General features: G+C 55.1%; 1 protein-coding gene across 5 annotated transcripts; it reads right to left on the bottom strand.

The window, feature by feature from the left end:
- Nucleotides 1-526: 526 nt before the first annotated feature.
- Nucleotides 527-14821, bottom strand: SLC4A3 (solute carrier family 4 member 3). Of its 5 annotated transcripts, none has more exons than XM_007966429.3 (23): nt 14568-14821; nt 14270-14413; nt 13725-13890; nt 12874-13151; nt 12601-12716; nt 11953-12233; nt 10212-10360; nt 9886-10066; nt 9319-9454; nt 8872-9055; nt 8350-8449; nt 7729-7913; nt 6837-7062; nt 6439-6657; nt 5879-6027; nt 5455-5649; nt 4499-4729; nt 4048-4137; nt 3423-3589; nt 2558-2811; nt 1885-2054; nt 1526-1699; nt 527-856 (listed from the first exon to the last, which is right to left on the bottom strand). In XM_007966429.3, the coding sequence occupies exons 2-23, from the start codon at nt 14318-14320 to the stop codon at nt 779-781; spliced, it is 3780 nt and encodes a 1259-aa protein (XP_007964620.1). In that variant the 5' UTR covers nt 14321-14413; nt 14568-14821; the 3' UTR covers nt 527-778. The 5 variants fall into 5 exon arrangements, with proteins under 5 accessions (XP_007964620.1, XP_037857401.1, XP_007964622.1 ...); XM_038001473.2 differs by having other exon boundaries at nt 14270-14353; XM_007966431.3 differs by having other exon boundaries at nt 11953-12152; nt 14568-14819.
- Nucleotides 14822-26555: the final 11734 nt, after the last annotated feature.

Genomic DNA, 26555 nt, shown 5'->3' with positions numbered 1-26555 from the left:
ACAAGGAGTGGCCTCAGGAATCCCAGAACTGCCTCTCTAAAACAGTAGAATCTAAAATGGTCCAGGGTCCCCAAATCCGGCACCACCCTGGCGTCTAGGGGATTGGGCTGCTATCTCTGCTCCTCGGAAGGCCAGAGATCAAGAAAAGAAGAGAGACATTTTCCATTCCTTCTGTGGCCCCGCAGCCTCTGATTTCCCCAGTGGCTACACTAGAGCAACTTTCTCCCTCTCCCCTCCCCGGTTCTCCCTCTTGCTAAGCAGGAGCTGGATTCATGGGCATCTGACCTTGAGCAGACCTTGAGTGCCCCCACCCCCACTGCCCGCTCCTTGGTCGCACTTGAGGGGGCCTGGGGGGTGATGATAAGGCCCAGCTCTGGCCTTCTGCAGTCTTGATTCTCTCTTTTTCTCCCAAGGACTCTGTCCTTGACTCAAACCTCTCCCTGGTTTTGATGACCCTGAAAATAGAATTCTTCCAGTTCCAAATGGATAAGTATGACCTGAGAAACCAAAGATGGAACCAAGAAAGTGAGGCAGACACGAGACAAGGAGTGTGGTTATAATGAGCTCAAAGCCTGTGCCGGTCTGGTCTGTGAAAGGTGAGGCGAGGTCAACACCCCGGGCAGAAGTCATGGGGGCCACTCTAGCCATGGCATCAGGAGTGATTCCAGGCACATCTCTGGGTCCTGAGGAGCCCCCCGGCCCAGGGCTGGGCTCTACCTGAGGCCCAGATGTCAATCCCTAAGGTCTTGGGGTCTCTGAGGGACACTGTCTTCCAGGGTCACACTGGCATGTGCAGCTCATTGTACTCATCCTGGCCATCCTCATCGAAGTTTGGTTCAGCATCTTCCGAATCCAGCTGCAGAGGGAACAGAAGGTTGGGGAAGGCAGGGAAGCAGGCTCATCCCCTCTCATTTTCCAACTCCTCCAAGCTGCAGTCCTCCCTGCTCCCCGACCTTTCCTGAGCCTCTCTGCAAGTACCATGACCCTGGGTGGCAGCACTGCCCTTGGCCAAAGCCTTCAGGTCACCTCCCAGACCAGATACCAGGCCCCTCCTGGTGATAATAATAATGATTATTATGATGAAGCTCTTTCCTGAGGCCACTTCTAGTTGCTGTGGTACCTTTGTACACCATGTTTGAGTATGGATGAATTGCAAAAAGATGTCTTTTCCTCTAGTTGACAAAAACAGGGCTCAGGGTGAACGCCAGTGCCACATCAACCCTGTAGCCTCTCAGCTGGGTGTTTTTGGTCAGGCACCACCTGCACAGCTGTGTGCAGCAGCCCCGTGCCTACTCCTGTACAAAACCACCATCCTGAGGCCTTTACCTGGACTAGCACTTGACCCTCCCAACAGTCCTATAAGGTAGGATCACCCCTATAATACAGGTGAAAATAAGATTTCGGAAGGTGAGATAACTTGCAACACAAGTTTCACAACTAACACAACTAGTGGGTGGCCAAACAGAGATTGGAACCCAGTGCCCATTTGCCCTCATACTGTTTCCCCAAACCACCACCCCCTTACCGCCTGCAGCTCCCTGTCCTGGAAGAGCCGGGGCAGAAGGCAATGCCTCAGAGGCACCGTGAGCAGCAGCAGGAAGGGAAAGGCGAGTGAGGCCGCCGTGGACTTGACCACCCAGAGCAGTGCGATGCAGCCCAGCTGGATGCAGGTGAACAGGTGCATCCGCCACGTCTTCACCTGAGGGAGCAGCCGGTGGGCCTCGGTGCACAGCATCCCAGCCTGCTCCCACCCATATCATGGGGAATTTGGCTCCCAGGTCCCACTTTCTCCTTCATATTCATCCCATCCATCGATGTTCCCAGATCCCTCTGGATCCCCTTCCTATCACCCCACTGCCCCACCCCCATGCTTCCTGGCCCTACCTTGGTCACATAGGGCTGCTCAGGATGGTGCTTTGCTGGCATGAGGATGAGCAACAGACGCTGGGACAGCTGGATACCAGACAGGGACGTGACCCCCATGTACAGGAAGATCCCAAAGAGCACAGCCAATGGGATCCGACGCAGCACAGCTCCCATGACGATGGACAAGCCTGGAGGAGGTGACACAGACCCGCCTGACTCTCAGACAGCCCCCGGGAGGATGGACAGGCCTGGAAGAGGTGACATGGATCTGCCTGACCCCTCAGACAGCCCCCGGGAGGATGGACAGGCCTGGAAGAGGTGACACGGATCTGCCTGACGCCTCAGATAGCCCCAGGGAGGATGGACAGGCCTGAAGGAGGTGACACAGACCCGCCTGACCCCTCAGACAGCCCCCAGAAAGAGGGACAGGCCTGGTGGGGAGGCAACATGGACCCACTGGACCAATCAGCTTGGCTTTATCACCATGAACAAGAGAAGAGGGGGCAGGACAGAGCGCCAGGAAAGGACTCCGGGAAGAAGCAGCTAGGGGAGTGTTGGGAAGCAGGTTTGGGAGTCAGATCAAGGGCAACACACAGCACATTGGGCGATTCAGAGTCAAGCCTGGGATAGAGAGGATGTAAGGCCACAGGGCCCAAGGAAGGGGGTGTGCAGGGTGGAGGCAGGCTCTCACCCACGAGGCTGGCGATGAGCACACCAGTGACCCGCTGCTCCCGCACCTCCTGGATCTGGGGCTTGTCACCAGGCGCGATGGCAGTTCGCATCACTGTCAACGCATTGACATGAGTGACAGAGCGGACTGTGGCAGCCGTGAGCCAGGGCAACCCAAACAGCCCACAGAGCCCCCCAAGGGAGCCAATGAGGAGCAGGTCCAGGTGGAAACCAGAGCCCTTGAGCAGCCTCCGCGCCTTCTGGCTGACGATAAGCCTGCAGGGAGAAGGTGGGAAGGGGGGTGTGGCTGGCCCGGCAGGGGCAGGGGACAGAGACAGGCACACACAGAGACGAGATGGTAGGGGGAGGACGTGCAGACTACAGTTCTCCCCAGGACTGCCAGCTGCTTCTTTCAAGTTCCCAAATTGAAGTTCTCACATTGAAGCAAATGTGAGCCAAATTCTCACACTGTGAATATTTAAAACACCACAAAAGCCAGATGCCAGATCTTACCACGCTATTGTGGTTTAACCAAAATTAGATACATGTGAGCATCCCTGGGTGCAAGCTTAGACTGCTAGAGTGTTCTGAGCACTGTCAAGTGCCACCCTGCAAAGAGTGGTGGCAACAGATAGATGTCACCTCAAACCATCACGGGGAAACCATGCCCCTGCCCTGGATGCCACTGCTCTCTGCTCCTCCCCCACCTCCTCCTCACCCCTGCCAGCTTCTCCACATACACTCTCTTCCTCAAGGCTTGCCACCAGCTTCCACCCTCCCGGCACCCTGATACTGATAATGATGTCCCCGCCACAACCCTGAAACCAAGCCAAGGACCCAAGGAGCCTGGCCTCGTCCCTCCCACCTCCTCCTCCCATCTCTCTCACGCCGTGATCTGTGTCTCCATGAAGATCAAGATGAGGACGAGGAGGGCGGGGACAGCGGCTGCCACCATCATCCAGGGCGGGAAAGGACGGGCACTGCCCAGGGGTGGGATGAACCATGAGCGCTTATCGGGAGAGGTCACTGAGAGCCCTGTGGGCACAGTCAGCTTCTACATGGCAGGAAAACAGGGTTCAGGGCCACAGCCTCCCCATGCTGGGAAGCCCACCAGGCTGCGTCCCCAGTACCAGGACTTCAGGGAGTTGGGGTGTGAACAGGTTAGGGGGAAATTAGTTTTGCATCCTCCAAAACTCGCTGTCCTTCCAAGGATCCAACAGAGGGCAGGCAAATGAAGCGCCTCCTCCCTACGCCCCAGAGCTTCAGGGGACCTGTGTGGGATACCTGTCACTCTGCTCCCAGCCCTACACCTGCTTCTCCTGGATTCTTCACTCAGGCTCCCTGGGGAAGGCCCTCAACCAGAAGCCCCAGCCCCACCCCACAGGGCGGCCACTCCACTGGGAAAGCTGAGTTCAGGCCTGATCCCAACCCCAGGGCCCATAGAGGTGTGTCGTTGGCTCCCTTTCCTGGCCTTGGGGTGAGAGCAGCTGCCACAGGCTGGGGCTCCCTCACCTGCGTGTAGGTGTCTGTGATGGAGTAATCCACCAGGACCATCACCAGGATGGAGATAGGGATGCCAAAGTCCCCGATGATGCGGCGAGCCTTGAGAGGGGCCGGTCGGGGAAGGGAGCAAAAGGTGGAGGCAAGGTCAGCAGACTAACATGGGGCTTGCCATCTCTGGCCCTGCCTGGGTCCAAGCTGGAGCCAGAAGACCTCCCACCTGCCTCTCAACCCCATAGGTGCCAGCGCAGCCTGGGAGGCTATTGTCTTGATTAGACTTCTCTGAGCAAAGGGCAAGACGACACCCAGGGAAGAGGCTTCCGAAGGGGTAGGGGCTGCCTGGGATGGGTTTTGGTCCACAGGCTGATCGGGCAAGGGGTGCAGCCTCTCTGGGGAGCTGAGCCTGGCAGTAAAAGCAGGAATTGTGGGACTCTTGGGGACTCCACACCCAGCAGCCATGCACCTTGCCCCCCAGGAAGCGGCTGTTCCTGAACTTGCGCAGGAAGAAGGCGATGAAGAAGGTCCCGAGCATGAGGATGAGTGACAGCAGTGCCGTATTGGGCTGGTTCCTCGGGCTGGGTGGGCCCTCGGTGGGGGGCAGGGCACTGCCATTCGGCTCCAGACCAGCATCCAGGGACCCCTCCAGGGCCCCCTCAGGGGGGTAGAATGGCAGCAGTGGGTGCTCTGTGAACACCTGTGTGTGGATAACAAGGACACTTTGTCACTCACCTGGCAGGTGACCTGATTTCATCGTCATCAGCATACCTGTGAGAGAGAGGGGGGCCCCTCAATACCTGATCAGACAACAGTAATGCACGGACATCCAGCTGTACCACACACACACACACACAACACACATCACACACACATACAACACACACAACACATAACACAACACACACATAACACACACAAAAAACACAACATACCACATCCACACCACACACACAACATACATACACACACACACAACATGCACACACAGGCACACACACACACACACACCACACACACAACATACCACACACCACACAAACACAACACACACACAACACACCATACTCACACCACACACACACACACACACACACACTCCTCTACAAAAGATGACCTAAGGACAACCAGCCCTTTAGCACTGACAGCTCCCTCCCCATCACATACCTGTGCAGGTGAGTCCTTATTACTTATTACTAAGCCTCCAACCAGGTGCCTGGAGTCGTGACCTGGCACCCACCCTCTGGGTCTGACTCCCTCCCCTTCAGTTCAGACCTAGTCTAGGATGTCCCTACAACCCCTCACTCCCAACACAGTCCCTCTCCTTGTCCCCCAGTTTTCCGTACCTCCCCCTCCCATGCTGTCCTCCCCAGGGCAATGTCCACCCCCATCTCTGCCACCCCTAAGACCTCTCTAGACCTCCACCTTGTAGAGCTTGTAGAAGGTCTCGTAGATGAAAATGAGTGAGATGAGGAAGGCAAAGATCTCCTGGGTGAAAGGCGAGATGTAGCGGACCAGGAAGCTGCCTTCAGCGGCCACTAGGGCAAGGACGAAGACCACCAGCCAGAGGCCAACCCACACCCGGCCAGTGAGGTACTCCAGGTCCTGGGCTCGGCAGAACTAGGTGGGGGTGGAAGCGGTCATTACCCACAGGTGGCCTGCCCTGGGTGTCAGTGCCCCCTGGAATAGGCAGTGGATGAACTCCGAGGAAGTGGGAGAATGCAGGGACCCATCCCCTAGGTAAGGAAGAGTGTGGGGCAGGATGTAGGTGAGGAAGAGTGTGGGGCAGGATGTAGGTAAGGAAGAGTGTGGGGCAGGATGGATGGAGCAGGGCAAGGCTTCACCTCACCTTGAAGAAGGCTTCCTCAAACACAAGCAGCGGCCCAGAGAAGCCAACCACGAGCAGGGGCTGAGCCCCCAGCAGAGAGAAGAGGACGCCGAGCACAGCGGTGGACACGATCAGCTCGGACACGCCCATCAGCCCCTCGGTCTTCTCTCCTGCGGCAGCACGGGCAGGATGGCCCTAGCCTGGCTCTGTCTATCTGCCCCCTTCCTCATCTAGCTTGTCCTAAACTGGGGCCCCCAACAAAAGCAGAGCAGCCCCTTAGAACGACAGGCAGGGTCCATTCCATACCCCATTACTCCCAGACCCTCCCCACTAGCCCCCAGTGGTGATCACTGGATCCCCCATCCCTTACACCTCTCCCACACCCTCTCATTTTATAGCCCCCCAAAGGTGATCTCTGGGATTCCCTGATCCAGCATCTCTATAAGGTGCTCACACCTTTGCTAGCACATCTAACCATTGGCCCCTAATGCAATCACACCTAGACCCAGAATCCTGCAGGTGAGACTAGGACCAATAGTGACCAGAGGAGCCCCTCAATTCCCCAAGCCCCAGTCCCTTACCCAGCAGCCCCCCGAAGGTGATAGCAGGGCTGAGGGCTGCAAAGTAGATGAAGAGCACAGCGGCCACACACTGGGAGTGCAGCGCATCTCGCAGGTCACTGGGGTAGTGCGGGTACCGGCGCCTCACATCCCGCACAAGCCCCCCAAATACCGAGCCCGTCCGCAGCAAGGGGTCATCTTCAGGGGTCGCCTCGGAGCCCCCCAACTCCAAAGACAGTTCTGGGGGGACAAGGGGCTGCTGGGGCACAGACCACTCCCTCTGGCTTGGAGGCCCCAGGCTGTCGGGATCAGGGATGCAAAGGACTCCAGGAGTCAGGACGGCGCTGGGGTCACAGCCTTAGGGCCCTGGGATGGGGGAGTGTGTATTGGGGGCACTCAGCCCCCCTCAAGGGTCTGACCTTTCCCAGGGGCCGTGTAGCCACCCCGTGTGGTCATCTCAACTTTGGTCTGTTCACGCTCCCGCCGCTTCCTAAGCAGCTCTCGCTGGAAGGCAGCCACGGAGCGTAGCAGGTCACGGCCCTCCACCTCGGACGGGGGGATCACAATGCTGCCATCCAGGAACTCGCTGATGGCGCTCAGGAGGTCTTGCCGGTCGTCTGCCTGGTAGGCAGCCTCATGAAACAGCTGGGGACAATGAGAGGGCCAGGACCCTCAGGGACGGCCAAGGGAGCCTCCAGGAGGGAGACTTGAGGCAGGTGTTGGGTCACTGAGCTAAAGGCAGGGTGGACATTCCGCCATAGATACTAGGCCAGTCCAACAGTGTTGGCTGTTGGAACACTGACACCCATCCCAGCAGGCCAGCAAGCCACTGCCCCAAAGCCCCAGGTGCCCTCCATTCTCCCAGGAGATGCCAGACTTCCACATGCAGCAACTAAAGGGACAATGCCTGGCAGAGGAGAGGCTTCCAGAGCCATTCCAACTGGATCAGCCATACCTTACAGGCTGATAAATATTGTGAACATTGCCCCTGGCTAAAGGACCCTCCTATCTAATCCCAGGAGAAGCCACAGCAAAGACCAGCACATCCAGCCCTCCTGATCAAGTCTCACGTCACATCCAAAGTTCTGGGGTCTGGGCTTTTCCCCGTATGTCACCAGCCCCTCCCACAGCCACAGCTCAGGGCTCTCTCTTCTCCCCTGAGCCAACAGCTCCCCCCACCACTCCAGGGCATGGCCTCCACCCAGAGGCCTCTAGCACCCTTGCCTCTATGGGCACCACTGTAGACAATGAGAGGGACAGGGGTAAGCAGGGCCTAGGAGAAGAGGCCTTGAGAGCCAGCATGCACCTAACCTTGTCAGACATAAGGGTGGCAATGGAGCGCCCAAGCTCGTGATAGTCAGTGCTGGTGTGGCTGGGCCCCAGCATTACGAAGAGGAAGCGGACTGGGACAGGGACCTCAAGCACAGACTCCAGGAGTACAGCCTCATTCAGCCGCACAAAGGCTGCTGCAGGCTGCTCCAAGAAAGGCACACAACCTAGGGGAAGAGGAAAGCACAGGGTGCTGGGCAAAGGGGAGCAGTCAAGGCAGGCCCTGGGGCAGCTATCTAGGGCTATCATGGACAGTTGAGCAGGTTGTAAACTGCACAAAGAAACCCCAGTCTAAAGGGGCACTATTCACTTGTGTGTCTATACATTGATTACAATTCACCAACAGATGGAAACTCAGGGTATTAAAGAAGGGTTGCTTTTTTTTCTAATTCCAAGTCCAAGATAGCAGAAAACTGGACAGGAAGCAGGCAGGGGACTACGAAAGGGCCGGGCTAAGACAGGTGGTGAGGAAGAGCAGGGGCCAGGTGGGAGCCTGGAGGGAGATGGAAGAGACGGCCTCCAGGCCAGAGCTCAGACAAGCAGGCCCCCAGGAGAGGTACACACACGCTGCAGACCCTGCCCGCAGCGCCCGGCCCTCCTCACCCACAAGCACAACGGTGGCCTCAGCATCTTCAGGGATCTTCTCCAGCAGCTTCAGGCTTTTCCCCCGGTGACTGTCTCCCCCAGGCATGTGGAGGGGCTTCTGAGGACGCAGAACTGGAATAGGGCTGGGACCCAGACCGGAGGCCGTGGCAGGCCCTCCCAGCCCTGGCTCCAGCCCTGGCTCTGAGACCTGCTTCTCTCTCCCAGAGTGGGCAGGTACTGCACTGTGGCCCCACACTGGGAGCCACCAGCTGGGATGTGAACCCTACCTCAACACCCCCTACTACCACCTCAGCCTTATCTTGTTTAAACAGCTCCTGTGGGTCTGCCATATCATCACACTCAAAGCTCCTTCGTCTCACGGCAGGGACCCCTCATACGGGTCTCTACTAGGTCCCCCAATGCCCAGCATGATGCCAGTAACCCAACCTTCCCAACCCGCTCAGTGAAGTCATTGATGACCTCAACTGAAACTGGACACCCTCTCAGTCCCCTGGCCCAAGCTAGAGCAAGGGCACTGACCTCCTTGGCGTCAGGGTCATGTGGCCAGAGTGGGGCTGGCTCCCCCAGGTCATCAGCCATGGTAGGCACCGCCCCATCAGGGCCATGGCTGGGGGTTGGGTGATGATTCCCCAGAACCGAGTTCATGCTGGAGCTCGATGGGTTTCGGGGAAAGAAGCCACTGTCCTTGTCATCGTTGGGATGGCTGGAAGGGGCAGGGTGAGGCAGGTGAGGAGGAGAGGCTCATGATAGACTGAGGTCATGAGGTGAGTAGTGGAGGGTCAGGGCTTCCATCCCTCTGCCTCAGTGTAAGAAGAAACTTTAATGATTGAAAGTGTCAAAAGATAGAAATGAGCTCTCTGTCACTTGTGGTATTCAAGCAGAGCCTGGGAGCCACTCAGAAGAGGCTGTGCTCCTGGAACGGCAGCTGAGCTGGACAGGCCCCTCCCAGGCACCCAACCCCGGCACCTGTGTTTCAGTAGCAGGGTACGTAGGACACTGGCCCTGTCCTCCGGCCGGATCTGGTCAGACACAATCATGGTCTCCACCACAAGGTGTGCAATGCCTGGCAGGGTGGTTTGCTCCAAGTCCAGGAGGGCAGCTCCTAGGGGGACAGTAAGGCACAGAGAGGGCACACAGTCCCATCAGACAGGAGAAATCTCCTCCCACTCTGCCTTGCCCCCCGAAAGCATGGGAATGTGCTGGAAGGGCAAAGCATCCAATGTACCAGGCGGATACACAGCTTTGTATTGCCACAGGCCAGCCACAGAGGGGCTGTGAAAATGGAGCGTGGGAATGAGGGCACAGCCCCTCCCCACCAAGGAAGGGGAAACCATTTGTTAACTGACTGCTTGCACCAGATACAGCCCTGCCCCTCGGGGCTCACGGGCTGCCCAAGCAAATGGACCCCATAGTCCCAGGTGGCAGCTGGATCTTGCCTGTGCCCAGGACTCCAGGGAGTGTCCCTGGGAGCTGAGCAGCCTGGCACAGACTGAAGAGGGCATGCAGCCTCGGGTCAGGCCTGGGGGTCCCTACCATGGGCGATGGTCCTCCTGAGCTCCAGAAGGCTACGGAAGGAGAGCGAGGCAACGTGGGGCTTCCCCCAGCGTTCTGTCTCCTCCTCCACATCTTCCTCAAACTTGATCCAGCGGGCCGTCTCCCGCCAGTGGGGCTCCTGGCTGCGGTCCAGCATCAGCTCGTTCAGCTCCACGAACACCTGGGGCACGTGCCAAAGGTGAGGGCCCGGGGACCAACAGGTGTGGGGAACACGGCGACGGGGCAAGGCAGGGAGGCAAGGAGAGGAGGGCTCCAGGGCCGAGGGGCATGAGGAAGCCACAGGCCCACCCACTCAGCATTCTGACCTCATGAGGCCTCCGGTCCAGCTTTTTCTTCTTCTTCTTCCTGCGAAGGATCGGGGCCAGGCCACTGGGACTGCCCCTCCCGCCCTGTGTCCGGGATGGCTTTTTCACTAAGTGTCGCCGCACACCAGGGTTGTCCTCCAGTCGGTGACCTGCAGAGAAGATGGGCTTAGGGGTCCCACAGGTCCAGCTGGGGGCCTCAGGGTCACGGCCCAGCTCCTTCTGCCCAACCCATCTACTTAGTGAGCTCTATAGTCACCTACAGGCCATGCTGAAGGGAACCAGATAATCCCATGTGGCCATTTCATTGATAAGAAGACTGAAGCTCAGAAAGAGGGAAGACCTTCCCATGGTCACCTGGGACCACCGGCCAAGGTGCAATCCAAAGGTAGACCCAGCTCAGTCCACAGCCCCAGCCAGACCCTCCAGCCCCTGCCATGGCCACTGCCCCTCCCTCTCTGTCTGGGTCCCATGACTGGCACTGAGTCAGAGTCCCGAGGCACTGAGCCCCCAACATTTCCCATGCACCCTCTCTCAACACCCATGTCCCCTCCCCGAAGGTACACAGCCCAGCAGACTCAGGCAGGGCTTCGCTCCCTTCCTCCTGCCTGCCCCACCCAGGCCAGCAGCAGTCAGGGAAAGGCCAGCAGACCCGTTACTCACAAGTTGGTGGCCGTGCCATGGGGCCCAGCTGGCCCCTGACGGACTCCCACAGGCCACCATCCTCAAAGTCCAGCACAAACATCTCTAAGTCTTCTGAGGCCAGTGAGTCTCGAGGACTGGGGGCTGGATCCCTCCCAAAGCCCCGGCTATTGGTGTACCCAGACCCAGGGCTCAGTGCCCCATTGGGCTCAGGGTCCTCCTCCAGTGGGCTTGTCATTCTCCTGGTGGCCAAAACCTCGGTCCCCGCTCCCTGCCAGACCCCTTGGCTCTCCTACAAGGTGGCAGCCTGGACGGTGTGGCTTCTGTCCAACCAGAGCTGAAGGTGGCACAGCCTCCCGACCCTAACTCCCCACGTCCACAAGCCTACTCCTGGCGGCATCCAGCCCCCACCCCGCCCCATCCCGCTGCTACTGCTGCCATCGGATTGTTCCTGTCCCTGTCCTCAGGCCCTGGCAACTTTCCATGACGTATTGAGCTTAAAGCCCTACCCTTCCCCCCACCCCGCCCACACACTGTGGCTCCGAGGAGGAGGAGGGATCAGTGATGCCCCTGGCCTGGGCACAGAGCCCCATGGGTGATGACAGGTGGCACAGAAACCAGGGCACTGATAAGATGGAAGGAATGTGCCGAGATCACAGCCAGGCCTAGCCAAGGGTAGTGGGATGGGAGTGAGGGGTCCTGCCAAAGGGAGAGGCAGGGGTCCAGAGCAATGGCTCAGACTCAGGGCCTGGGTTTGGAGGGGATCAAAGAGCTAGGAGACAAAGAGTTCACCCTGAGAAGAGGGGCCTTGGGGAGGGATACAATGATGTGAAAAAGAGAGCTGCCTTTTTCTAGGGGTGACTCAGAGGACAGAATCAGAACTGAGGTGTGAAGTGTCAGGAAAGGAAATCTCAGCTCTGGCCATCAGAGAGGGTGGCTGGGTGAGGTAGTGAGCTCCCCATCACTGGCCACATCCCAGCAGACAGGGATTCAGAGAGGACTCAGCCCTGAGTGGAGGACAGCTCAGAGCCTCTCCAAGGTCACTCGGAGGCCGGGAGTCCGTCGAAGTGGACCATGGAGGCTGCCACAAGGTCTCACTCACTCTTCATGTCATCCAGGTCTGCAGAACCCAGCATCTGGGCCTCCGCCTCATCTGTGGGCACCTGCTGCTCCGGACCACCCGGGTTGCCCAGGGCACTGCCTGGGCACAGTCGCTCCCGCAGGTCATAACTGGCCGATGGGCTCCAGGGCCGGCTTTTCTCCCCAGCGAGTCGGGAGGCCCGGGCCCGGGGACTGGGGGAGCTGGGGAGGCAACACAGCAGCCTTGGACTTGACAGGGCCAGGTCGGTGGTTCCGTCACCGTCCCTCAGCTCAGAGCAGGGCCTGGAGTAGACCCTGAGCATGAGACCCAGGCCCCTCCTGGGCAGAAAGGACGCTAACCCGGGCCCCCCTTCCCATCCCATGGCTCCCCCTTTCCTCCACCTTTCTCCTCATCCTCTCTACTCTGTCACTCTCTCCCGGGGAACTCCTAACCTCTTCACTCTGCTCTTTTTTTCTCTCCCCTTGTTCTCTCATCCTTGTAAATCACGAGGACAGAGAAGGATCCCCAACCCCCTCCCATACCCTGCTTCTCTTCTCTCAGGGTCAGAGCTGGGGACACTCCCCAGGGTCAGGAAGGAGGTGACTGCCAGGAGCTCGGGACCTTGCGGCTCTGGGCTGGGCCCTGCTGAGTAGAGGCTGCAGCCAGTACCTGCTGGAGTGCTGGGGGCTCTTGTCAGTGCGTGGGCCCACCGAGGGCAGGGGCTTGGTGACAGCAGCCCTCCCAGGGAGGCCTGGACTGTCATCCTCGTCACTTCCAATGGAGAACTGCAGACACAGAATGTGCCCTGGGGCCCTGCCCCGACCCACCATGCAGCCCCCAACCCTACCCAGCCTCACACAAGCCCCAACATGGGCTCCCCCCGTCCTCTCTGCACCCCTCCCTGACCCCTGACCTGCCACCCCTCCAAAGAGAAGCCCCTACCTTTGCCTTCTGTGGGGTCCCTGAGGGTGGGGGCTCCACAGGTTCTGCCTCAGATTCTCCTTCCTCTTCCTCCTCTTCCTCCTCTTCCTCATCCACTCCAGCTCCCCCCTCCTCCTGGATGGGAGGGGTCCCCTCAGAGGGGGGAGCAGAGGTTTTCTCCTTCTTCCTCTTTCTCCTGGTGTGCCGGGCAGAGGTGGGGGGCAGCCGCCGCAGCTTGTGGGGTGGAGGCAGGCGCGCTGAGAGCGGGTGGTGGGTGTGGTGGGATGTGTGCCGGTGAACTGGGGGTGCAGGAGATCCGGTTGAGGGCCCCATAGCAGAAACGGGGGCCCTCCCTACCCGAGGGCACACACCTTCCAGCTCAAGGACGCAAACAGGGGAACCCTAGTCCTTCCTCCAGGGCCATGACCCCCCAACACCTGTGTCCACGTGCCTGTCATTGATGAGGTCTGGTGGAGTGGGAGGAGAGGGTGGATGGACAGGGAAGGTCATGAAGGGGGCTGGGAGGGGAGACGTGATACAGCAAGGAAGGGAAAGGCGGAGTTGGAGGAGTCGAGGTGGGACAAGGAGGGGGTGAGTGGGGCTGAAGGGGAAGGGGAAGGTCACCGTGGAAGGGCCCAGGCCCGACTCCCTAGATCTCCCCTGGTCTGGGGCCCACCTCCCCTGGCAGGCGGACAGGCGATGGGTGGGGGAGGCAGGATGACTGAACACGGCATGTGGCCCAGCACAGAGTCCAGCACAGTGTCCGGCACAGGATGGCACTGGGTGACCAAGCCGGAGGTGAGCGCGGTGATGGTGGCGATGAAGGTGATGGTGGCGAGGGCGGCCGCACTAGGGGTCCCCAGGCTACCCACACTCAAAGTCCCGCTCGCTGTAGCTGCGGCTGGGCTTCTCAGGGTCCCAGGCCGGGGGCTTGCTGATGAGGTCCCCAAACCTGCTCACAGCCAAGGTCTTCCCCAAGTCATCGTCCTCCTCCTCCACGTCTGGACTTAGAGGGGGCTCCTCCAAGGGCACCCGAACCTGCAGGCCCAGACAGCCTCTGCTAAGGACCCCTGACCCATGAAGGCCCCACACCCACCCCAACTCCAAGCCCTAGCTGGGGGACCTCAGCAGGCTCTCGCACCAGCGGGCCCCCTCCCCTTGCCCCCAGACCTGTGTCAGCATCCCAGAAACCACCCTCTCTGGGCTCCCAGAGCTTGTAAAGAGAGAGGGCTACCGATCCGGAAAATACCAAAAGCCCCCCTCTTTCTCCATAACCCCCAGCCCAGCTCATCCCTGGATCTGGGGGTGGGGTGGGGTGGGGTGGGTCCCGGGGTCCGCCAGAGGACGCCTCAGCCCACCCTAAGGCCCCTCCCCTCTCCTCCCCCATCTCTCCCCCGCCCCCGCGCACGCCGGTCACCTGGGGTAGGGGGGAGGCGCCCCCGGGCGGCGGGATCACTCCGTTGGCCATGGCCGGGTAGGCGGCTGGGGATGCTCTCACTCACTAAGGGACCCGAGACCCGGGTGAGAAGGAGGGGCCGCTGAGGGGGCCTAGCGGGGAGCCCTGGGGGAAGAGGGCGGGGTCAGGTTCCTTGCGTTGGCGCCCCCCACCCGGGAGCCGGATCCACGCTCCCGGCCCAAGCGCCCCTCCGAGGCCCAGCCACGCCCGGGACAGCCCGGGTCCCCCGCCCTGCCCGGCGCGCTCCGCCCCGCGGTACCTCGGGGCTCCGGAGCCTGCGAGGCCCAGGCGGGCCGCCGCGCCCCATGTCCCCCGCGCTCGCTCTGGAGCGCAGCCGCGACTTGCGTCCGGCCTCTCGCAACGCAGAGCCAGGCTGGCCGGGCGGACGCAGGCGCCGGAGCCCGCAGCCCGCGGCTCCACCTCCTAGCGCTCCGCTCCGCACCTCCACCGCCGCCGCCGCCGGGCCGCACAATGGGAGCGGGCGGGCCGTGACTCACCCCGCCCCGCCCGCGCGGCCCCCACGCGCGGGCCCCGCAGCACCCCACCTGCCCGCGCACCCCTTCTCCAGGCGCCCCACGCATGGCTGGGGGCGGGGGCGCGGCCCGAAATTCCCACAATCCCCCAGATTCGCTCCCCCACCCTGCTTTTAACCTCCCCTCCCCTCCAGAGCCCAGGAAGCCACCCCCCTCCGCAGACATAGGCCCCTCCAGTATTGGGAAAGGAGCTCACAGACCCCTGGAAGCACCCACCACCTCCCCTTTCAGTTCCACTACAGCCTTGCCCCTCAAAGTCCTGGCTTCTGTCGCCCGGCACCACCCAACGTTTGACCTTGACACAGTACCTCCCCCTCCTCCGGCCTCAGCTTCCCCAACTGTAGCAAGAGGGGCCTGCAACAGGGGTGTTCCAAAGTTCTCTCCACCTCTAAGATTTTATGGCTTCGTTTCCACATTTCCTCTCCCTTCTCCCCACATCCCTGAGGTCACATCTCATTTTCCAAGGGCAAAAGGTCTTTCGAAGGAGCTTCTGGACCCCAATCAGCCCCTATCCTGAGATCAATGAAACTGGACTTCTACACAGTGCCATGCCCATACAGCCCTGTGACCTTGGTACTTTACCCTGTCTGACCCCGGCCTCATCTAGACCTCAGCTCAACCCAAGGAAAGATTTTCTGTGTGCATAGCCTTCCAAGGGGAAGGGAGCTAGGATCTGTTGGACGCCCACATTGTCTTGTGTGTGCTCACAGCCCTGTGCTAGCTAGGTAGGCCCTCTCCAGACTGACTGCCTTGTCTCAGGCATAATAATAAGAGGAGCTGTTACGATTCTCATTTGGTCGGCAGAGGACAGTGGAGACTCAGGGAGGCTCCTTACCTGCCATGATCACAGCTGGAAAGCAGGCTGCTGACAGGTTTGGGCATCATTATCCATGTATTGAAGGTGACTCTCCAAACCACAAGCAAAAGTTTTAACTGAAAGAGATGTGCTGTCCTCCTAGGTCTCACAGGATGAGTCCCAAGGTGGGAATTCCTAGGGTGGGAATCAGCTGTGCCTAGGCAGAGCATGTGAAGTGTGCCCCAAAACCCAGAATAGGAGACCCAGCTGTTGGGGGTTGAATTGTATCCCCCAAAATTTATACGTTGAAGTCCTAACCCCTGGTACATCAGTGTGTGCCCTTATTTGGCAATAACATTCTTGCAGATGTTAAGATAAGGGTGAACTCCTCATCCAGTATGACTGGTGTTCCTATGAAAAGGGGAAATTGGCCAGGGGCAGTGGCTCACACCTGTAATCCCAGTACTTTGGGAGACCGAGGCAGGTGGATCACCTGAGGTCAGGAGTTCGAGACCAGCCTGGCCAACATGGTGAAACCCCATCTCTACTAAAAATTAGCTGGTGTGGTGGCACACGCCTGTAATCCCAGCTACTCGGGAGGCTGAGGCAGGAGAATTGCTTGAACCCAGGAAGCGGAGGTTGCAGTGAGCAGGGATCGTGCCAGTGCACTCCAGCCTGGGTGTCAGAGCAAGATTACATCTAAAAAATATATCTATATTATACATGTTATATATTATATATATTATATATAATATATTACATATATTATATTATATATTACATATATAATATGGGTTTCTAAAGGCTCTTCAAGGGAAGATTTTGCTCCATCATCTCAGAGGGGTGGAGGAGAAAGGAAGGTCTGTAAGGGTAGAGAATGAAGCTGCAGACTCTGGGTGGGGTGCGGGAGTCTCCAACTGAAAGGATGGGGGTCTGGGGCTCCCAAAAGATGAGGACTTGTGCTCAGCATACTCCCTGGGGTGGGTGGAGCCTCAGAGGGATGAGTAATATATAAATATATATATGATATATTACATATATCATATACGGGTTTCTAAAGGCTCTTCAAAGGAAGATACACACACACACATGTGTATATATATATAAGTAAAAAGGGGAAATTTGGACACAGAGATGTGCATTCAGGGAGAACGCCTTGTGAAGACTGGAGTTATGCTGCCACAAGCCAAGGAACTACCAAAGCTGGGAGAGAGACCTGGAACAGATCCTTCCCTATACCCTTCAGAGGGGGCCTAGACCTGCAGACACCTCTGTGTCTGGCTTCTAGCCTCCAGATCCGTGAGACAGTAGATTTCCATTGTTTAAGCCACTTGGTTTATGATTCTGTGTTACAGTAGGCCTAGCAAACTAGAGCTATCCCAATTCTTTATTCCTCTGAGCCAGGCAACGTGGTTCCAAGTCCCTACCTTGAATTTTGTTTTGGTAGGGCCTTCACGTCCTTAGAGATACTCCAGAGCCTTGGAATCTTTCCTAGGGCTCTGGTCTTCAATCCACCTCAACATTGTGTTCCCAATCCTGCTCCTCTAGCCTGTAAAGTCAGACAGCAGTTACTTTAATACTGAGACAGCCTGAGAAGGGTCTTGCCACCAGGGAGCCCTGGTGTACATCCATGTACATCCTGCACGCCAAGATGCCATAAGGGTATCACAGGACTCATCCCTCTGAGGGTCCACCCACCCCAGGGAGTATGCTGAGCACAAGTCCTCATCTTTTGGGAGCCCCAGACCCCCATTCTTTCAGTTGGAGACTCCCGCACCCCACCCAGAGTCTGCAGCTTCATTCTCTACCCTTACAGACCTTCCTCTCTCCTCCACCCCTCTGAGATGATGGAGCAAAATCTTCCCTTGAAGAGCCTTTAGAAATCCATGTTTATCTCTTTCTTTCCAGGCTGGGGGCAGTAAGATGATGCTGGCACCCACCAGTTGTTTCATACCAACTCATCCTATTAGACATAAACGCATGCTTTTGTTAGGCCCGCTCTCCTCTCTGACATCCTGCCTGCAGCGCACCTGTAATTGTCAGTCCCCTACGGTGTGTTCCCGATGGGGGTCTTCATTTCTGTGACAAAAGAGCACTCCTTTCTTGCACAAAGGATGGCCACTCTGGGTATGTGTCAGCTTCTAGCTTAGAGCCTGTAGACACTGAAAGGGTGACAGGAAAGGTGACAGCAAAGGCTGAAGCCAGCAACAGGCCAGCTCCGAGCAGTAGCCAACTGTCACACCCTTCCCCACGGTCCAGTCTCACAGGAACGTCCCCACCCTGCATGCTGGCACCCCAGTACACTTGTCTGCACATGCAGCAGCACTACAGCCTGTCCCTTAAGTCCGAGGGAGCAGGAGCCATCCTGCCACACCACCCAGATGTAGAGGCAAAGCACATCGTTCTCTGGGCTCCCCATGAATGGGCCAGAAGCACTCGGGTGGATTCCTCTCAGAGTTACCTGAAATCACTCTGAGGGTCCAGCATGCTGGGAACTAGACCAGTATGGCAGATATTTGTCATCTGTGGCCACCCAAATCTTTGAAAACCCACTTTTACATTTTGATCATTTCTCCTAAGTCCTCTCTTGCCAAGGTAGAAGCCAGAAAACCCTTGCAGCCAGGGCACAGATACTGACCTCAGTTCCACCAGTCAGACTCACCTGTGCAAGACCTGAATTTAGAAGTGAGCAACGTGCACAGGAGACTCAGACTTTTGCAGGCATGGAAGGCGGAGAAGTTCTCATGCTGTGGCTGGTCATTAGTCGTTGCTCTCTATTCCTCCCCAAAATACTACCTAATCCTCATTATTTTTTAATAAATTCCTTTCCAGCTTAAAGTGGCTATTGTTTGCAACTAGGCATCCTGACTGCTAGAATCAGGGGAATGGGCTCTAAGTCCAGGTTGTGGGATGAGCAGGCACCAGACATTAGTGCTGCTAACATCATGGAGCTGGCAGAGAGGATGTGAGGGAATGGCCCTCCGGTTAACAGGCCTGGGTAGCCCCTGCCTCTCTTATGATTACTGTGTCATTCCCTACTGTCTCCATCCTGTACTCTTAAGGATAACAACGATAACTTCATTATTTTAAATGTAGGTAGTGCTTCCCGGCTTATAAGCCACTTTAATATTCATATTTTTATTGGTTCCTCACAACAACCCTCTGTGGTAGAGCATCTTAATCCCATTTGACAAGTGAGAAAAATGAGGCTTGGGAAGTTTAATTGGCTTGCCCAAGGTCTAAGGCTCATAGGCAACATGGCCAAGAAGCATCTGCACAGGCTTCAGGCTTTACATCTAATGTTTATCCCCATATACCACAGTACCTCCCTGCACCATGTCTGTTTTTTTTGTTTTGTTTTTTTTGTTTTTTTTTTTGAGACAGAGTCTCGCTCTGTCACCGAGGCTGGAGTGCAATGGCGCGATCTCAGCTCACTGCAACCTCTGCCTCCCGGGCTCAAGTAATTCTCCTGCCTCAGCCTCCCGAGTATCTGGGACTACAGACAGGCACCACACCTGGCTCATTTTTGCAATTTTAGTAGAGATGGGGTTTCGCCATGTTGGCCAGGCTGGTCTCAAGTTCTGACCTCGCTGGGCGCGGTGGCTCAAGCCTGTAATCCCAGCACTTTGGGAGGCTGAGATGGGCGGATCACGAGGTCAGGAGATCGAGACCATCCTGGCGAACACGGTGAAACCCCATCTCTACTAAAAACACAAAAAATTAGCCGGGTGAGGTGGCGGGCGCCTGTAGTCCCAGCTACTCAGGAGACTGAGGCAGGAGAATGGCGTAAACCTGGGAGGTGGAGCTTGCAGTGAGCTGAGATCTGGCCACTGCACCCAAGCCTGGGCGACAGAGCGAGACTCCGTCTCAAAAAAAAAAAAAAAAAAAAAGGAATAATCAAGTTCCTGACCTCAAGTGATCCACTTATCTCAACCTCCCAGAGTGCTGCTATTACAGGCGTGAGCCACCACACCCAGCCTCCCCCACCATGTCTTGATGCCTCACACAACTGTTAGACTTTCCATGCCATGGGCACAAACTGAAATAGACCACTAACTTCCCAGATCGACTTTTCAAGGAGACTGCATCTTTGCGACTAGCGTCTGTACAGGGGAGTAGTTAAATGTGAGACCGCTAGAGCCAAGCAGCCTGAGTTCATAGCACAATTCTGCCACTTGACAATTATGTGACTTTGATCAAGTTATTTGCCCTCTCTGGGACTCAGATTGCCTATCTGTAAAATCGCAATAATATCAGGGTTGTTGAGAGGATGAAATGAGTTCCTTTGTATAAAAGAGTGACTGGCCTATAGTAAGTGCTCAACACTGTTAGCTAGTTTCAATACTACTACAAATCTAAGAGACGAAAGTACCAAAAAGTGCTCAAATAACTTGCAGTGTGAAAAATGGTGAAATGTACACACATAAAATAAGCAAAAGCTTGCCCTTACCAGAGCAATAATTCTAAGAGCCATACTAAAGATGACAATCGCAAACTCTAAGAAGGCGGGGAGATCCAGAATGACTTTTACCCCACCAGGGTAGATTGTGACACTCTTTGGTCATGGACCAATCTTTGCCTTGGTAACCCTAACTTGGCAGGCTAGAGAGTTTCTGGAATAGAGCAGGGTATGTGGGTTGAGCTAGCCCCAGTTTCACTTAGACTCTTGTGAAAAGGATCTCCCCGCTCCCCAGAGCAGAGCACCCAGTGCCATTTGCTGCTGACTGGCCTGGTGGTGAGTAAGACATTATTTTTACACGAGAGATAACATGGCATTGAGAAAGAGCCCAGACTCTGGAGTTAGAGATGCTATATATAAAATGCCAGTTCAATGCTTGGCACAAAATAGGTGCTCAATAAATGACATTCTTATTATTTACTATTGTTGTTACTCTGTGGTGGTTTATCCCGTTATACTTTATGGGTTGCTTGGTAAATTTGGACTCAGCTTTTAAATAGATCCAATCTCAGGACAGCACCAATGTCCCTGAAGTTTCTCCCACCCCTGCAGACTCCACCTTCCAGCTCCCGTCTTTACTGATGTATTTGATTTATTTGGCTAACAGAGAATTTTGAGATATGGATCTATGTCCTTGCATGCTCCTCTTCTGGCCCTACCCAAGCAGGTAGCCTGCTTTGAGTTTTGTTATTTGGGGCGAATGGGTAGGACAGAAAGCAGAAATCGCCTATGAGCCCTTCTGCCTTTTGTTCTTCCAGAGCCAATGCTTTAGGAAACCAAGGGAGGTTTGTGAAGGAAGAAAGAGGAAGAGGGTTAGCGAGAGAGACAGTGTCTTGGCTGGAAGATGGGGAAGGAGTGGAGGAGCAGACCCTTTGACCTCCCCAATCAGCAAAGCAGGAGGGTCTCCAAGATGCAGAGAGAGGAGAATGTGAAGTCGGTGAGTCCTGCTAACCCTGTGGGATGGGGGCTTGAAATAAAATGAGGCTGTTTTGCGAATGTTGTAAAGTAACACTTCACGCACCCAGTGTATAAACTGAAGCTCACACACTCACTCAGAACTCCATGCCAGGTTGCGCATATATTGGTGAAAAAATCCTGGTCCCTATTCTTGGGCACCTTGAAGACAACAAACAAGCAAACACAATTTATAATTAAGAAACATGGCAAAAGCCATGAAGGGAAAGGCCTGCTACAGTGAACATTCAGGAAGCAGAATTAGGGACATCTCGGTAAGGAGGTGACAAGGAGGAAAAACCTGAAGGGAACGAAAGAACTGGCCATGCCATGAAGGGTGAGTTGGAGAAGTGGGGAGAGGAGAACATTCTAGGCAAAAGGAAGAGCCCAGAAAGGCCCTATGGCAGGAAAGAATAGTCTGCCTGGATATTTAGGTGATCTGGTTTGTGTTTTTCCGGAAGAATGTGGTTTCCCTGGAAGTTGGTGCCACAAGGAGATGAATAGAAAAGGACTGAAGGTCAGGAACGGTGACTCACACCTATAATCCCACCACTTTGGGAGGCCAAGGTAGGTGGATCACCTGAGGTCAGGAGTTCAAGACCAGCCTGACCAACATGGTGAAATCCCATCTCTGCTAAAGATACAAAAATTAACTGGGCCTGGTGGAGCATGCCTGTAATCCCAGCTACTTGGGAGGCTGAGGCAGGAGAATCGCTTGAACCCGGGAGGCAGAGGTTGCAGTGAGCTAAGGCTGTGCCACTGCACTCCGGCCTGGGCAACAGAATGAGACTCCAGCCAAAAAAAAAAAAGGAAAGAGACTGAAGGGTGAAGCAGGGTGGGCACTCTGGAAGGCCTGAGAGGCAACATAGTTGAGAGGAAAGAGCACAGATTCCAGGCAGATGGCCCAAGTTTGACATCTAGTATCCCCTTGGTGAGATTCCCTGTAAAATGGAGATCACACTTTTCATTCAGGGTGGTCACACTGAGTGAAATAATGTGGACGAAATTATTAGAGCAGGTGCTCAGAAACAGTCACTATAGCAATATTCTCCTACTGTAACCTTACCCAGCCTTCGTGACCACCTCCAGGGCACCTTTCCCCATTCCCTCCCTGGACCAGAAGCTCCTTGAAGACAGGAGCGCGTCTGATTCATCCTTGGATCCCTGCCCCCATCTTCTCACATACAGCCTGGCACATTCTAAGAGCTCAATAAACATCTGTGGAATTGAAAGCAAGTGCACAAGTAATTATAGTAATTAGTAAACTGAAGAATGTTTTTGTGGAGAATGGAGAAGTCACTGAGTCCAAAACAATCAAATGACAAAGATGGGTCAAAAGAACAACACCTATGCTATGGTTCACTCCTGTCCCCAGAAGCGTCTGAGGACATATCCACTTAGAAACACATTAAAATGCAGGCTTTTTTTTTTTTTTTTTTTTTGAGACGGAGTCTTGCTCTGTCACCGAGGCTGGAGTGCAATGGCACTACCTCAGCTCACTGCAACCCACTTCCCAGGTTCAAACAATTCTCCTGCCTCAGCCTCCTGAGTAGCTGGGATTACAGGTGCCTGCCACCATGCCTGGCTAATTTTTGTATTTTTAGAGATGGGGTTTCATCATCTTGGTCAGGCTGGTCTCAAACTCCTGACCTCAGGTGATCCCCCTGCCTCAGCCTCCCAAAGTGCTGGGATTACAGGCGTGAGCCACCCTGCCTGGCCCTTCCCTCTTTTGATTACAAATAGTATTTCCAGGCAACAAACCAGCTTGTGATAAGTAATAGGCAGGGTTTTTTTGTTTTGTTTTGTTTTTTGTTTTTGAGATGGGGTCTTGCTGTGTGGTCCATGCTGGAGTGCAATGGTGTGATCTCAGCTCACTGAAACCTCCGCCTCCCAGGTTCAAGCAATTCTCCCTGCCTCAGCCTCCCAAGTAGCTGGGATTACAGGCACCCACCACCACGCCCAGCTAATTCTTTGTATTTTTAGTAGAGATGGGGTTTCGCCATGTTGGCCAGGCTGGTCTTGAACTCCTGACCTCAGGTGATCCACCTGCCTCAGCCTCCCAAAGTGCTGGGATTACAGGCATGAGCCACCGTGCCCAGACTAGGCAGGTTTTTAACCAGCACTTATTTCATGTTTTATGGACCACATAGTACTTCCATATACATGATTACACACAACAATTTTGTGAACTAGGTAAGTTACTGATCAGTCTCATCCCCATGTGGTAGATAAGGGAACAAGGGTGAGCACTTTTGTGATTAAATATGGAGCCACAAAACTAAGGCATAACCCTGGATCTTTTAAAGCTAAATCCACCGTGTCTTTTCCTATACCACAACCACACCATACCACCCCTTGAGTAGATGAATAGATAGATGTGAAATAGTGCATGTACTCAGTGATGGGCAAAACATAACGCACAGAACCATGGCTGAATTTTCAACTGCAGCCAAGCAATCTGGGTAGGGTCTCTTCAGAAGCTACCACAGCATCTTGACAAGGGTGGAGGATGTCACCCTGTCCTCCACGTGGCAAAGAAGGACCCTCTCCTACAGAGAAAAAGAGACAGGTCTGTCGAGCTGGCCTTCTCCGTGCTTCTGAAGTCTTAGGAATTGAGTTTTCTATCACTTAGTTAAGTCACTAACCCCCATAGGGCCTTATATAAATTTTTAAATATAATTTTTGAATCTATAATACAGAGAGTTTTAAATTTTTCTAAGTATAAAAAAAAAAAAACCCTCAATACCACCTCTGTGCCCCTTCCTCCTCATCCTCATCTTCATTCCCCACCATCAATTTCCTGCTTGTCCCTTGGATTTAGTTTCAGGTGAGAGGATCCCTTCTCTCCACTGCTTTCCGGGAGCCAGAGGTCTGTGTCCTTCATGCCAGCAACCCCAAGGCCAAACAGAGGCCAGGGGATCAATAAGCACTTGCTGGAGGGGAAAGGCCAGACTGAATGGAGGAATCGATCTCTGGGAGTTGTCCAGGGTTGAGGGCCTCCTACTGACACCTGTGCTGAGCGCCAGTGGGAAATCAGTCGCCTTTGCTCAGAGGGCGGAAGGGTCAGAGGGGCAGGTGCACCTGGGGCACCTGCTCCTAGTTAGGTGCAGAACTAAAGGGACAGACACCTCCAGGAGTGGTGATGACCTCACCCTTGACCTTTGTCTTCTGCGTCACTGAAGAAAGAGCACTTTTGCATAAAGACTGTAGAAGACCCCACTGCACTGTTCTAGAAAACAAGGTGTTCACAGAGATGATAAGCACAAAGAAATGGAAGGAACTCCTCTTCCAACTCCCTGCCTCACACTTCTCTACCAGTCACCCTGAATGACTGGAGATTATTCTGCCCCATCTGCACCATGGCCTGATTTGACCTGACTTCTGGGGAAGTGCCTACAAACAGGCCTGGTGTGAAGGGCAGGCTCTGGCCAGGGAAAGGCCTTCCTCAGGACCAGCACTAGCTCCTGTTTGCAGATGGTCCAACTCACTGACCGAGAAGGGGGTGTGCACGTTGCCGAGAAAGCGGACTAATATTTTTGGGAAGTTTTAATTTGCTTCAATTAAAAATTGAGGACAGTTCTAAGCAAAACAGAAGTAGGTGAATTTATTTTCTGGGCCTCTGCACAGATCTTTCTGGGCCCTCAGCTTCTGCAGGCATTTCCAAGGGGCCTCTACCCCAGCCAGCATTTCCCAACTAGCTGGTTCCATAACTCCTACCGTTTCCTCCCCACTCTCCCACCAAAGCAGGCCAGACCTGCCAGGGAGAAACTAATCTTAGAAATCAATCTTTTTTGTGCATGTGAGATGGAGTCTCGCTCTGTCACCCAGGCTGGAGTACAGTGGCGCAATCTCGGCTCACTGCAAGCTATGCCTCCCGGGTTCACGCCATTCTCCTGCCTCAGCCTCCCAAGTAGCTGGGACTACAGATGCCCACCACCACCGCTAACTTTTTGTATTTTTAGTAGAGATGGGGTTTCACCGTGTTAGCCAGGATGGTCTCAATCTCCTGTCCTCATGATCCGCCCACCTCGGCCTCCCAAAGTGCTGGGATTAGGCGTGAGCCACCGTGCCCGGGCCAATGTTTGCCCGGGCCGATCTTTTTTTAAAATGGAATTGAGTGGCTTAATTACCCTTTTCTGGGGAAAATTGTGTACATGCACTGAGATTTCTGAGCAGATACACAAAAAATGGGTAAGAATGCTTGAATCTAGAGTTAGGGGGTCAGGCATATGAGAGCAACGCACTACATTCTTAAGTGCAGCGTACATTTTTTTTTCCTGTATACATTATCTTTCAAATAAATTTTAAATAATTTTAAATAAATGTAAAAGTACAGGATTTTCAATGACCCCTTTTCATTTTTAAATACTTCACCCCATGGATTTAGAGATGTAGTGGCCTGGTTAGGCCAGGAAACCCTTCCCACAACCTTTCCAGGTGGAAGTCCCCGGTGACACAGCCCCAGTCCTGCTGTCCCACCAAGCAGTCAGGTTACAAAGTGGTCAAGGCCATAGGCCTGACACAAAAAAGTGAGCTGGATTAATCATTCTGCCTCACTTCAGAACAGGAACCAAGAACCACGGCCTCTGCACAACTGTGTGGCTGCAATGATTTCCATTGTGTTCATTCTTTGATACAAGAAACAGATCTCAGCCCAGCTCAAGTTGGAATCAGGGTTTGTTTAGTTGGAACTCTTGGTGGCTCATACTTGCTTCAAATTATCTTAAGCCATAGAAACGGGGAGGGGAGGGCTTCCTTTTTAGCTTATGTTACCTGAAATCACAGGGGTTTCTGTCTTTGCGCACAACTAGACCCAGGGGCTTCAAAGATATCCCCAGGATCTGGCCCTGATCTCTCCACCCGGGTCGTCTTCCTCTCTCTCATGGCTCCACTTTAGGAAAGCGCCTCCCCAAAGCCAGCAGCTCCAGGCTTATCCTCTCAGCAACCCTGAAAGGAAACTTGCCTCTTTCTTGGTTACTCTAGTCAAATGCCTGCGCTGGGCCTTCATAAGCCAAACCAAGTCACATTAGGATTCCTGAACCAATCACTGGGGCCAGACTTGGAGACAAGAGGTGAGGGAGTGGGGCTGACCATCCAGGCCTCCGGGCTGAGTGAGGCGGTGCTGAGAAGGCAATGGCAGGAAGCAAAGGTCACCACTCAACTCCACACACCCTCTCCCCAGACACTCTCTGCGAGGGCCTGAAGTCCTCACTACTTCCCACATAAAATTCAAGAGAGCAGGACTCTGTGTGGCCCAGCAGCAATTCCATGCCAGGCCACATGACAGGTCACTGCCAGCTTGGGGCTGTGTGCCCGCGGGTCATGAGTTCTACTGGATCCTCCACGCTGGGACCACAGTTGGGTTGGAGATGGGGTCTCATGGTACAAACAAGGCTGACTGCAGCTGCCCATTCAGGAAAGGTGATGGGCAGGATAGCTTCTGTCAGAAGAGGTTAGGGGAACGGCAGGCCTTATGAGTGACATCTAAGTACCACACATGACCTA

This window comes from Chlorocebus sabaeus, chromosome 10 (assembly GCF_047675955.1).
Source record: "Chlorocebus sabaeus isolate Y175 chromosome 10, mChlSab1.0.hap1, whole genome shotgun sequence".
NCBI classification, from domain to species: Eukaryota; Metazoa; Chordata; class Mammalia; order Primates; family Cercopithecidae; genus Chlorocebus; species Chlorocebus sabaeus.
The sequence above is the reverse complement of the archived record's forward strand: the minus strand, read 5'-3'. Positions and strand labels throughout refer to the sequence as shown.